At 43.7% G+C, this 14164-nt stretch overlaps 1 protein-coding gene across 7 annotated transcripts in view; it reads right to left on the bottom strand.

The window, feature by feature from the left end:
* NFATC2 (nuclear factor of activated T cells 2) overlaps nt 1–14164 on the bottom strand; it is a gene marked incomplete at its 3' end in the record, with an annotated part of 141388 nt that overhangs the window by 39137 nt on the left and 88087 nt on the right. For 6 of the 7 annotated variants that reach the window (XM_082225896.1, XM_082225895.1, XM_082225898.1 and 3 more), the window contains exons 7-9: nt 12000–12055; nt 10959–11085; nt 8652–9335 (exon numbers count right to left, since the gene is read on the bottom strand). In XM_082225896.1, coding sequence (XP_082082022.1) covers nt 8652–9335; nt 10959–11085; nt 12000–12055 — 867 coding nt within the window. Of the gene's footprint in view, nt 1–8586; nt 9336–10958; nt 11086–11999; nt 12056–14164 lie in introns of those variants that run through there. The other variant, XM_082225892.1, reaches the window with a different exon arrangement.

The raw sequence follows: 14164 nt of genomic DNA on the forward strand, positions 1-14164 counted from the left end.
AGCCGCATGAAGGCCCAGTGAAATGAGGGAGATATTTGGCACTGTTCTGGGCCATTTCCTATCAAACTCCTGAGTCTTTTTTACCTGTTAGGCACAGAAATTTAGCAGATGTACTCCCCCCCCCAGCTCCGTGTCAGGAAAACCTTCAATTGCTGAACATCTGGAGATGTTTAAGAGAGTCCTTTGAGAAAAATAACACCGGCAACCCTTGGGTAAAGTCTCAGTCATGAGCCTGTACAACCCAGGCTCATAGCCCCATTCATTCACAAAGTTCACTGAGTGATGGATGCAGGGCTAGTGAATTTCTCTCACCCTAACATGCCTCTGTAGGGTTATTATGAAGATAAAATGGGGACAAGGAATTTTGAGATCCTTGGAGGAAGAGTAGCATGAAAATGAATGCTAGAGTAGGAATCAGGGAGAGTGTGGAAGGATTCAGTTAGGAGCTGGAAGCAGAGATGGGCAACAGGAGAACGAGAGACCTCCAGTCAGTAAATGGACAGAGAGAATGGGGATAAAGGAAAATGGAGCTGAAGGAGCTAAACCACAGCAGTTGAAAAAGTTCCTGAGTCAAGGATAAATCATAGCGCAGCCTGGTTAGAGACCAACTGCTCTTGAGCGCAATTAGAAATATTTATGCTTCAGTTCTGTAGACGGTATAATGGGGAAAATAAGAAGAATCTGACTTGATGCTTCATGCAGAGTTTGTTAACATCCCTTTTAACAGTGTTAAAAAAATTAATTACTGTAGATTAAAAAATGCAAATTTTTTTGCTGGTCTTCAGCTATTTTTTAGTGCAAAAATGGCACTGCCGACATGGGCAGCCATACGTCTGGATGTTCCCGGACATTTTTGCCGATTTCCGCCCAGACACGGCTGCTGACTGCAGTATTCTGGATATGTCTGGACGTGTGGCAACCCTAAATTACTGTGACATTACATCTTGTTTTGGTCAATGACTTTGGTATTTCTATAGCCTCCTTTACAGGAGCAAGGGAGTAGCTCGTGATTTACATTGTGGTGCAATCATGTCCACAGCTTGTCTGGGAATGAGTTTTATTGTGGTTGAGTTCCCAGCCACATTCCTCTTGGGCAACTCTTACCGTATTTCAAAATCATCACTGAAAGTGGTTGTGTGTCATCTAGAAACTGATTTCTCAGTGCTGGTAACTGTTGGCGGCTTTAGAGCCAATGTGGTCCAATGAAGAGAGAGCTGGACTTGGCTCTGGGATGAAATCACTGCAAGGCCTTGGGGAACGTCTCTTGGCCTCAGTACTCTCGTCTGTGGAATGGGAGTGACCGGAAGCTATCTCACGAAATTATCGTGAGGACAGACACCCCGACTGCTTTGCAAATTTTAAAAAGTGCTGTATAAAAGATGAGTGAGGGGTTACGACGTTTGATGCACAGCCCACAGGATATTCTGGAATAGTAAATGTATCTAAAGGGTAGCCAGATGCAAAGGAACAATTAGATGTATATAGAAGGAAGAATTCAACCAGGAGCAGCTCCTCATACCTGCAGGGTGCACCTACTTGCATTTCTCTCTGTTTTCCTGTTCCCCTTTGCATCTAGTTGCCCTGTGAATTTTGCACACATCTCACCTGTGGCATTTGCAAAAAGAAAACTGGGGAGATGATGAGATCTAAATAGGGGGCAAACTGAACTGGCACACTTCCTAGAACAGGCATGGCCAAACTTGGCCCTCCAGCTGTTTTGGGACTACAACTCCCATCATCCCCAGCTAAAAGGGCCAGTGGTCAGGGATGATGGGAACTGGAGAGCCACGTCTGGCCATGCCTGCCCTAGAATCTCACTACAGAAAAGAAAAACAGCCCAATATGGAAAGGGTGCGTATTAAAAACTTGCAGGGCAAGGAGGAAGGGTTAGGAAAACCTGGCAGCTTCTTTCTTCTGCCCAAGGCAGGTCCTTGCCCATGGGGAATGTTTCGCCAAGCTCAGTTCCATGGTCAAATGCTGCATTTAACATGCCTGATCCACATGGAAATGTTTTGCACTAACATGCACAGCTATAGCTTTTGAGGAAACGCAAGAACCGAGACAGGAAGATACTTCTAATCTAAACCAGTCCATCAAATGGAAGGGAACGAGAGCATCCTTGCCAAACACCACTAGGTGCCAGCCCTGATTACAGTGCCTGATTACAGCCTATGCACATAAAACCCGATGCACAACGGCCACTATTGAATGGTTAATCCCTCAGAAGGGGGGAGACTGGTGGAAGGCAGTATGAATGCCAGTTGCTGGGAATCACAAAGTAGGGAGACCACTGTTGTGCTCAGGTCTTGCTCGCAGGCTTCCCCCGGGCATCTGGTTTGCCACACTGAGAACAGGGTGCTGGACTTTGGCTCTTCCAGTGTCCTTGGCTGAACCCTCCATGCATAGAGATGGTTTGGATGAGAGATGTCATCCAATACTGCTCAAGGTGATCAGTTTGCCTGCTGCCAGGAACTACCATTGGTCAAGGTAACTGGTGTGCTATTGCCCTTATTTATTTGGAACTACGTGGGTGGTGCTGTGGTGTAAACCACTGAGCCTTGGGCTTGCCGATCGGAAGGTCGGCAGTTCAAATCCCCACAACGGGGTGAGCTCCTGTTGTTCAGTTCCAGCTCCTGCCAACCTAGCAGTTCGAAAGCACGTTAAAGTGCAAGTAGATAAATAGGTACTGCTCCAGTGGGAAGGTAAACGGCATTTCTGTGTGCTGCTCTGGTTTTGCCAGAAGCGGCTTAGTTATGCTGGCCACATGACCTGGAAAAACTGTCTGCGGACAAACGTCAGCTCCCTTGGCCAGTAAAGCGAGATGAGCACTGCAACCCCAGAGTCGTTCACAACTGGACTTAACTGTCGGGGTCTTTTACCTTGTCTCCAGAGGATGCTGAAGTTCGGTATTTGCCAGAGCTCCAAGACAGGCAAATTCTCACTATTTATGCATGAAGCACTCAAAAAATTCACACGAAGAATGCTCAGCTTTAAGGCAGGTGAAGGTATCTTCCCCAAGGATCACCTAATCCTTTAACAATATTCGTTTCCCAAATAGATGAGGGTTTTTTGTTTCCCTCTTGGCTTTCCTGTCGCCTGAGAGACCCTTTGCGTGATGGGTGCAAACACAAATTGTGAATATGTACTCTGAGCGAGGCTCTCAAGTTCCGTTCTGTGGTGATCTTGCTCTCTTAATAGATTTTGTATGTTCTTCTGAACAGGAAACGCTTTATAGCAAAACTTGCCTGCGGGCATTGTACTGTACCAATTAAAGGATTCCTGAATTCAAGAACAAAGAAGTGCCAGTAGAACAACTTTTTTTTTTTTAATCATTCAATTCATTTTCTTCCTTCCTCCGGTGCTGAGTTTGGATTTATCGTTTTTTATTTGTAGCTCGCATGTTGTCAGATGGTCGGGCAAGCCACTTGAGAATACTACTGGAGGAAGAGTTCTGAAAAGGAACTGGGCTTGTCCTCCCCTCCTTTTCCCCTTATAATGGACATACCTGGGCAGTGAGCCAAGTATGTGGCACCTTATAGCCAAAGATCTTTGTGCATTTTACAAACAGCTATTCAAGCCTCTCCATGACTTCTGTGGAACAACAGTTCTTTGGAGATAAGAGTCAGGCCCTATCGCAAAAGAAGTTATAAAATCCTGTAACAGAAACGAGGATGGAGGACACATGTTATCAAATCACGGGTTGAGAAGTCACACTGGCTAGCAAAAAATTGCAAATTCATATAGGTTACCCTAGAGCAGACACCTGTCTAAATCATTAGAGAAACAAGTGCCTTTTTTGCAGCAAAGGCACGAAGAAACTGGAGCCATTGCTATTTTAGAGGCAAGCTACAAGGCAAGCAGCCATGGCTTCTCCTATGGAAATCTGGCATGAACAGAAGGAAAGAGGTGAGGCACAACTCCATGCCAGAACATGTTTTGCACCCAAACAATCCCAAGTTTAGTCCCTAGCACCATCAGTTAGAAATATATCAGACTATCTGATACAAAGGAAAGTACCATATTTTTCACCCTATAGGATGCACTTTCCCCCCTCCAAAAATGAAGGGGAAATGTGTGTGCGTCCTATGGGGCGAATGGAGGCTTTCGCTGAAGCCTGGAGAGCGAGAGGGGTCGGTGCGCACCGACCCCTCACGCTCTCCAGGCTTCGCACACCTCTCCGCAAGCAGCGGGAGCGCTCCCGCTGCTTGAGGTGAGTTGCCGGCATGCCGAAGCCTGTGCGCGCTGAGCTCAGTGCGTCCAGGCTTCGCGGACCTCTCCTCAAGCAGCGGGAGCACTCCCACGGCTTGCAGAGAGCTGCCTGTTTGGGGGCTGGGGTCGGGGGAAGCTCGAACTTCCCCCACCCCAGCCCCGCGCCTGGGGAAAAAATATTTCCCCCCCTTTATTTCCCCCCCAAAAAACTAGGTGCACCTTATGGGATGGTGCGTCCTATAGGGCGAAAAATACGGTAATAAAATTGGAATTGGAATTGGAAGGGGTCCCGGGGGTCATCTAGTCCAACGCCCTGCAATGCAGAAATCTCAGCTAAAGCATCCATGAAAGGTGGCCTTCTAACATCTCCTTAAAAATCTCCAATGAAGAAGAGTCCACCACCTCCTGAGGGAATTGTTTCCACTGTCAAACAGCCCTTATTAACAGAAAATTCTTCCTGATATTTAGTTGGAATCTCCTTTCTTGTAACCTGAATCCATTTGTTTGGGCCCCGCCCACCGGAGCAGGAGAAAACAAGCTTGCTCCATCTTCCATGTGACAGCCCTTTAGATTCTTGAAGATGGCTATCGTATCTCCTCTCAGCCTCCTCTTTTCCAGGCTAAACATACACAACTCTCTCATCCTCCCCCCATAAGGCTTGGTTTCCAGACCCTTGATCATCTAGGTTGCCCTCCTCTGCACACATTCCAGCTTGTCAATATCCTCCTTAAATTGTGGCACCCAGAACTGGACACAGTATTCCAGGTCTGGTCTGGCCAAGAAAGAATAGAGCAGTGCTATTACTTCCCTTGATCTGAACACTATACTTCTGTTACTGTAGCCTTGCACAGCATTAGCTTTTTTTGTGCTGCTGCATCACACCACTGACTCGTGTTAAGCTTGTGGTCTACTATGACCCCTAGATCCTTTTCACGTGTCCTACTGGCAAGTCCGGTGTCCTCCATCTTATATTTGTGCAGCTGGACTAAGCAGATAATACTGGGCTAGAAAGACCAATGACCTGACACTGTATAGAACATTTCACACATTTTATACACACATGCATATGTTCAGAAGACCCCATAGGATCCATAAAGATAAGACACAACTGATACCTAATCCTGTAGTTCAGCTACATGCAAAATTATTCAAAAAAATCCTCTACACCCCAGGATGAATTGCAAGAAAAATGGTCATGCCTGCTACAAAAAGTTGTTCTAATTATAACTTATCATTTCTCTAATCAAACCACAGGCCTCAAAAACATACAAACTTGCTCACCCTAAAAGCTCGAGCGAAAGCAGAAGAAAAACTTTGCATTTCCTGTCCTTTCATCAAAGCTCAGTGTGTCTGAGGCAGAAAAGAGTAGCTACATTAAAATATCACAGTGAAAGTATGAATGGATGTTTTCCAGGCAATGGGAAATTAGAAAATGCAAGAGACTTTCTACATCACTTTAGGCATGGTTTCCTCATTCATGGCAAGGATGTGGTGTAGCTGATGACTTTGTCTGAAGACAGATGAGAGGTGTGTCCCATCCTCCATCCCCTAAGTTGAACCATGAATGTGCCACGGCCTTGACTCTCCCTTCTCTCATATGTGGATTCCCACCTCATTTTCCTGGTTCCTTAAATCATAGTTTGCTGTGAAGTACACATTAGGCAAAGCAGCATGTTCAAATCAGGCAAACTATGCCAACCAAGGATCCAAGTCATGATATGAAGCAAGTGTGCAAATGGTTTGGAGCCAATTCTTGGCGAGTCAAACCAAAGATGGAATCCATGCACAACAGAGGATGGTTTGGTGGGGGAAATGAAGCATACAAGCCTTTGTGGGGGACAAGCCAAGATTTTTGCCTTGACCTCCCAAGTGGAGCACAGCCTTGCCTACCCCAAAGTAGTTGCTATTAAACGTCATGGGAGAAGTCAGCCTAGAGCAGCCTTTCTCAACTTTGGGTCCCCAGATGTTGTTGGCTACAACTCCCATCATCCCTAACTAGCAGGACCGGTGATCAGGGATGATGGGAGTTGTAGTGCAACAACATCTGGGGATCCAGGGTTGAGAAAGGCTGGTCTGGTGTCTATGAATGAAGCCTATAGCGGCCTTTACTGTCCTAGAACATCCTTCAGTTCACCCTGGGTGCTTTCATTGCCTTCCAAGAGCCAGCTTTGAGCAACTTCATTTCCACTTTCTAAGAATAAAAAAGGAGAAGTAACAATATGCAATGCAAGGACAACTTGCAGAAAAATGGAGAACCCAGGAGGAAAGAACAGGGGTCATGCACTGTTGCAGCTCAACCAACATACTGAATCCTTAAGTTACTTTTGTGCAATTAATGGCCCTGGACTAAATCAAATACAGGATTAGGTGGACAGCACCCTAAGTGCTGGAATGTTCTTCTGTAAGCTGAATTGGGATCCTTGGGTGCAAAGCAGCCTATGCATTATTTTAATAAATAAATACAGATTTAAATAAATTCAAAATTGTAGCAGCACAACGAGGGCAGCGCTTCAAGGAGAGGGGGAGTGTATGGTAAAAACAAAACAAGCAAATGAAAAATCTCTCAAGGAGAATGAGATATGAAAGGAATCCTGGCTGCTAGAAAACTGGACACAGAACAAAGTAAGATGAAGACCCAAAGTTCATTGTGGGGATGAGAGGGGGAAAGAGTGGACAGCGGCTCAGAAAAAATAAATAGGATTATGGCTTGCAGTGCTAATTTTTCATTGGAAAGATTAGATAGGACGGCTATTGGTACTTCACTCCCTAGTATCTCTGGTATGTGTTTCATTAGTTGTGCTTTTCCTTTTCCCTATGGTAGGAAAACCATTTCATACTAACACGACTGCCAGTATCCCAAACTATATGCAATTCAGGATGTATCCACAGCAGTGGCAAGCTTTGAGCTTTAAAATTCCAGCAGCACCCTGTGCATTGTCAAAATTTGGTGGTCCCCCACCTCCATTGTTTATCATTGTTGTGGTGCCCCCAGTGCAGGCGAACCGGTCACCCTCCCTTAAATCCAACTCTGTTCACAGCAACCGAAGTAAGGGTTAGTCCACACTTCTGCTTGTCTCATGCCTAGGAAAACCGAAGTGTGGATAAACCCTAAAATGTTCAGAATTGCCAAGCCTCCTGAATGGCTTTGAGCTATGAGTGGCCCTCTTCTTTTCAGTGAAATAGTCACAGGCCCCCATGTATGGTACAGTAGCAAGTTACCTCACCCAGTTCCTAGCCACTAGAACGAGACTGATAAATGAACCTGCTAGCTAGGGCTGATGGGAGTTGTAGTTCTACAACATGCAGAGGGCCCCAGGTTGAGCAGAATCTCAGCAAAAGCTCACATAGGAAGGAAAATCAAAAACAACAGCAACGAAACTGCCAAGTTATTTGGGAAATTCCTGCTAGGGTGTGCATTTTAAAACTGGGACCAGTGAGTTGGGTCTTGAATGGCTGTCATTAAATTCTATGGAATTTAACAGTTTGAGAGATATAGGGCATGTTTAGTCCAATGAGGTTGCTCCTCACATCACTGCTTCCTCTTGCATAAACGAATGGTTTTCAATGTCATTCATTGATATTGGAGAAAGTAAAACCCTGTGTTGTGAACACTGTTGTGTGGCAGAAGGCAAAGTCTTGTTTTCCACCCATCACACAGGGTGACTCGTCTCTATTTAAATGTGGATGCCATAGTGAGGTGCTCCCATTATAATGAAAGACACTAGTTTATTTTAAATTAAGAGCCTGGCTGTTGTCTTGCAAAATAGCCAGGAGTTCTGAAATGGAAATGAACAGGGGTGGAATTCTAAGCAATTTTCCCCATCCCAGCTTTGTACAACACAACAGGAAAGTGTGTTACAACTTAAAACAATTAATTGACCTATTGATGAAGCAAACAACATGGGATGCAGTCAAACCAAAACTTGCTACAGCTTTTCTTATTGGTTGCAAAAGCAGAAACCTCTGAATTCACAAGAAGAAAGCAACATTTTCAGTAATCTACATACTCAGGTACCTCTATAAAATGTCCAGAACATAAAACCTGCAGGCCTGCTGCAAACTTCATATAATGATATAAAACATTTTGGGTGCAGCACACTACAAAAGAATTTTAGAGAAGCAGCATCTGCACAAATTCAGGTGTTAAGTGTACATTTCTGAATTCCAGCTCAAAGTTTTGTTTGTGAAACTGCAAAAAATATGCCTCATAAATTTAAAGCATCTGATGCTAATGCAAATGTTTTCCAAAGAGAATTAAACAAATTTCCAGACCTTAAAGAACACTGCCAGCTTTTAAAATTCAATAAGTGAAAGATTTTGTATTGAAACACACACACACTTTCCAAACCATAGAGTTGAACCCTACAAAAATGGTCATCACACCACTTTCATACAGAGGTGCAGACTGGATAAACAGGGTATGTTTAAATCAGTGTGCTTACCATCATCCAAATACGCTTGGTCAAGATTCTGTTCCTGTTTAACCGTGACTCCAGCTGGCACTGCTTCCTTCTGATCGCTTACTGGCGGTCCATTTTTGGCTGTTCTCTGCTGCTGAATCACGGTAGGGTACGAAATTGGGCTTAACCTTTGGGCTTGGCTGACCTGAGGTTGGCTGGATCTCACTCCGCTAGATGTGAAATTTTCACTACACATGATGTGCTGGAATTCTTGATGGCTTTCACACCTCAGCTGCTGATTGGTGGTGGGAGAGCAGTGAATCACGGGGGAAGACTGCTGATTGGCTGGAGAATGGTGGAGCACTGCTGCACTTTGGCTGGGAGAGCCTGTGTGCACCAGCACAGACCTGTGCACATCTGGAATGGAAACCTGTGCAGCCATCAAGCTGGATTGCTGGTAGCCCAGGTGGCTAGGACTGAGACTCTTGCTTCTTTGGTATATTACAGCCCCTGGGGTTTGTTGAGGATATCGAGATTCAGGAGAAGACAGGCTGGAACGCAACTGCTGGCAAGAAGCCATCGTGGCCACAAGACAGGAAGGAGACTCAGAGACCATTGTATGGTGGGAATAATAAGGCTGTGTTACTGTTCCTAGACCACTGTGTACTGTGTTGCAGATTAAAGCTGGATCATAGTCATCAATGGGCTCTGTTTTTATGGAAGGCACTGGAACAAAGGGCACAAAGGACATAGCTCTAAACAAACGTCTAGGAAACGGTTAAGAGGAGAGAGAAGAACGAGTACTAACAACCAACACACTGCACATTTTCTCCCAGTCTTAGCTCTGGTTCACATATTCATGTTAGCACTTGTCTGCTGCTGCAACACCAAGCGATGGCTTGAATGTGTGAATGGGCCATCACAGACCCATAGCTTGGAAAGTTCATTTTAAAAAGGAAGTATATCTATTTCATGGACTCGCAGGTTCATAGAATTGTAGCATTAGAGGGCATCAACAAGGGTCCTTTAGTCCAAGCCCCTGGAATGCAGGAATCCTTTGCCCTACGTGGGGCTCAAACCCACAACCCTCAAATTAAGATTCTCATGCTCTACTGACTGAGCTATCCCAGCATTCAACGTTTCCAGTTCACATTTGTCTCTTTATACAGTTCACAGTTCAATTCAAGTTCACCAAAGGATCCTTGGCAGAAAATATTCAGTATTCAGAATGTTACAAGTTGCTGTGCAGAAGTATACAATATATTTAAGGAGGCTAAGAAAACATCAAAACTGTAGAATGTGAATTGCTTAATTTATTCCTCCCAACAATTAGGATTTTGAAGCTTAAAGACACAAAGAGACAAAGAGTCAAAAACACCAGTAGGAGAATGAACCTGAACTAGAAATTGCTCAACGTTCTACCACAAAATGGACTTAATTCATGTTAAGTTCCCCTGACAATCGTGGGAACTACTTTATGGTGTAGTTCAGAGACTTCTGAACTAATCTGCTGAACTTCATTAAATCACACTAGTTCATTCCAAATACTGCACAGACCTGAGCCCCACAGTGTAGCCTGATGGAGACTGCATTGAACCTGGCCAGCCAGAAATTCACTGAGTGGTCTTGGACAAGCCACCATCTTAGTGACAGTTCCCTAGCTGTAAAATTGGAGAATTTGTTATATTTCACTTCCGCAGCATGGCCATCTATATACCCAGCCTAGAAAAAGTGGAATTCTGAAGAATTCTCCTTGGGCAACAGAATGTTTTCCCTCTTTTCTCCCCCCACATGCGCCCTAAATCTGTTCTGAGGTTCCCCCAACCCTCCAGAGCAGGTTCGGGGACAGATGTGGGGGCATGTACAGGGGGAGAAGAAGAGGAAAAGTTCCCTTGTGCGAGATATAGGGCAGCATTCAACAAAATATATTTAATTCTGAATCTTTTCTTCTGTACACTACTTGAAGATAACCATGATTAAGCGGTATACAAACTTTTGAAATAATAAAATAAAGTGATATGCATGTTTTAAAATAAATTGGTGCTGGCCATGAAAACTGCTCTCTGTGTTAAAATGTGTAAGTCTAGAACCATGTAGGTGTGAAGAAAGAAGCTGTAGGGATTTATTGTACAGCTTTATTTGTAGCCTTGGATGTTGCATTTAGAATTCATTGATTCAGAGATGGTTTGAGCTGTGTTAATTGTAATGCTGGCTAAAAGATAGCATCTCAGAATGCTTGATAATTCTGGTTCAGCAGGATGGATAGATAGATGATAGATAGATAAAAGATAAATAATATTTAATTGCCAAATATTGTGCTATATTCCATTCCTTTTCATAAATAATTACCTGGGTGATAGGTAAAATGTTGTGGCTGGCTTTTTTTCCGTTTTCCATTGATCACATAGAAATTCACCTTGGTGGGAGAACGAATGTGCTTATTCCGATATTCTGGTATCTCCACGAAAAGCATATTCTGAAAGTAATTTTTAAAATGGGTGTGGGGAAGATACAGTAATATGATATTAGAAGGCACTCTGTTTATATCAGTACCCTTTGTTAATACATTTGTCATGGGATGTACTAGGAGTATTGCTTTTCCAGTTACGATGTAGCCGATCTTGCAGAAAATCTGAAGCACGCTTCCTTCCTTACTATATCCATAATCTAACCTTAAGACAACCACCCTGCCCTGACAAATTATCCAGTTTCCCCTGTTTCTATTAACTTGCCTTGTATATTTTGCCTGACATTTTTTCCTTTACATGCTGGTGGCAAATAAGTTCTACCCTTGGGAAGTTCTGTTTTCATGTAGACTGCACCTACTTTTGGGTAGATTCTCACTGACCTCTAGCTCTTGCTTAGATTCTAGCTACCTAGAAGTAGGGAAGAGTTACCACTGCAGAAACCCAGGAGAATGTGAAGTTCCATTACTAGTAACTGGGCAAGAATGTTTGGATAACACAGTAGAGAGGTGCTGGATTTAAGTGGCCAGCAGTGGGGAAACTGCACACATCTCTGTTTTGCAAGATCATAGCCTATACGAGTCTGACCAGTGTTTCGTGAATATGCTTAATAGCGAACCCAACCATGAGGAAACACACTAAGGCCACAACATGTGTGCTTAGGCTACAATCCAAAACAGAGTGCCTAAGCTTTATCGAAACATGCTTTTGTTAACCACTTTGAGAACCGTTTGCTAAAAGGCAGCCTGTGCAAGTACTCTAATAAGTAAACAAAATTACTCCACTGATCCCAATGTCTGCAACAATGCACCCAGTTCCAACTGGATTGCAGCCTTTGTGTGTTCAGAGGCATTTCTGCTGCTACAGAGTGAAACCTGGCACCTGAAGGAGAAGTGGGAGAATGTGCTGAGTGCCCACTACTTACAGGTTGGCTCTTATCTTTGTCCACGGTGGCTTCCATCTCCCAAATCTGTTGCCCATCTGAAAGAAATATTAAGTCAAGCATGAAAAAAGGGGGTCATGCTCTTCCTCACCACTACAGCACCATAACATGCCCAAAGTACAGTGGTACCTCGGGTTACATACGCTTCAGGTTACAGAGGCTTCAGGTTACAGACTCCCCAACCCAGAAATAGTACCTCGGGTTAAGAACTTTGCTTCAGGATGAGAACAGAAATTGTGCTTCAGCGGTGTGGCAGCAGGAGGAGGCCCCATTAGCTAAAGTGGTGCTTCAGGCTAAAAACAGTTTCAGGCTAAGAACAGACCTCCGGAACGAATTAAGTTCTTAACCCGAGGTACCACTGTACTTTGTATGCTTTCTCTTGCTGTCATTCTTACAGCAACTTTGCAAAACGAGATCTCCCTACATTACAAGTGGAAGGTTAAGCCTGAGAGCATAGCAGTTTGCCTAGTGACTTCCTGGCAAAGGTAGGATTCAAACGCTGCAGAACATCAAGATTCAGGTTGCAGTCCTATGCTCATTTACCTGAAAGTAAGCCCCACAAAATACAATGGACAAACATACATAAGGTTGGTCACCCTACCAACTCACCAACATTGGCCAAGGCTTTGGCTCAGCTGTGAAAATATAAAGCTTTGACTACTTGGAGTGGTAGCAAAATTTTCATAAATAAATGATTGCAAATACGTTTAATGGCCACCCACCCTAAGCATTTCCATAACAACAGCAGAGATTAATAACAACAAAAATGTGCATGCTGGAGTTTCGCTGCTTCTGCCAAGCTTTTTCAAAGGCTTCTACTAACAAGTGTTTCCTGGAGGATCTGCTACCCAAGTCACAGATTTCCTCACCAGTTTTTCAGTTATTCATATCTTGGTCCACTCTCAGTGGAGTAAAAATAAAAGAATTCCTTCCAGTAGCACCTTAAAGACCAACTAAGTTAGTTCTTGGTATGAGCTTTCGTGTGCATGCACACTTCTTCAGATACACAGTGGAGTGTCAAAGAAAGAAAGAAAGAAAGAAAGAAAGAAAGAAAGAAAGAAAGAAAGAAAGAAAGAAAGAAAGAAAGGAAGGAAGAAAACCCACGATCAGCATCCTGCTTTGAGCAGCCCTTTTACAAATATTCAAATTGCTATTATGTTCCCACACACTCTGGTCTTTTCCTTGAGCTAAAATTTTCCTAGTTCCTCCAGCCCTTTCCTTGTTGCTCTTAAGACCCTACACCAGGTTCTTTCCTTCCTCTCTACTTCGTCAGCATATTAGGTGCAGTCTTCACAACTTACACAGCTATTTCACTGGCACTTAAAACATGCTTAAACTTCCCTGGATTGCACCCAGGTACATTCATGCAAAGAGCTGGCTTAGTGCTAAACGGAATGGAAAATCACCTTCTACCTACCCAATTCTACTAATGCTCCCAAGAAAACCATTTGCCTTTTAAAAAACAATTCATCTTCTTAGTGTGTGGCTCATTCAAAGCCTTTGTTCCTTCTCAACGATACTGCCACCTGGTCAATTATTTCCCATTTTGCATATGTCAAATGACTGTCCAAAGGCAAAAAAATAAAACTGCAAAACCAGTCCTAGTTTGCTTGGCTTTCTGTTTGCTTTGGTTTTTACCATTGTGCAGTGTCCAGTGATCACAAGGTAAAGCCCAACCAGACGAAATATTCAACGTATAAGTAATGCATGATTGCATATGTAGGTTGCTTAATAACGGAGGGGAAAAAACTAAAACGCAACAATGCTTTAAGGTAGCAGGCGTCAGGCATTCAACAGTGAACTGTAAGACTGCTGTTGGAAATAATTTACATTTCAAGTTAAAGCAAATGGACAAATTGGTATTAAACAGCACAATTAAACTGCACAGTGCTGGATTTAGGATAAGTCTATGGCTAAACAATGATTTCAGCTGGCAACTTCTGGGTCCAAGTCTAGCATTTTCTGTCAGGCTGTGCTGATTCTCAAATTCTGGAAATTATATGTTTATACAAGAGACTAAGGGCCAAACGAGATGGGATGCTAATCATGTCTCCTGATGTGCCACGGTTGTTGTTTTTTTAAAAAAATGAACTATGAATAGCTACCACAGGGACATGCTGGTATTTGCCAGGACTGCAGCACATGAT

Source organism: Podarcis vaucheri (genome assembly GCF_965113315.1).
Source record: "Podarcis vaucheri genome assembly, chromosome: 6".
Taxonomy (NCBI): Eukaryota; Metazoa; Chordata; class Lepidosauria; order Squamata; family Lacertidae; genus Podarcis; species Podarcis vaucheri.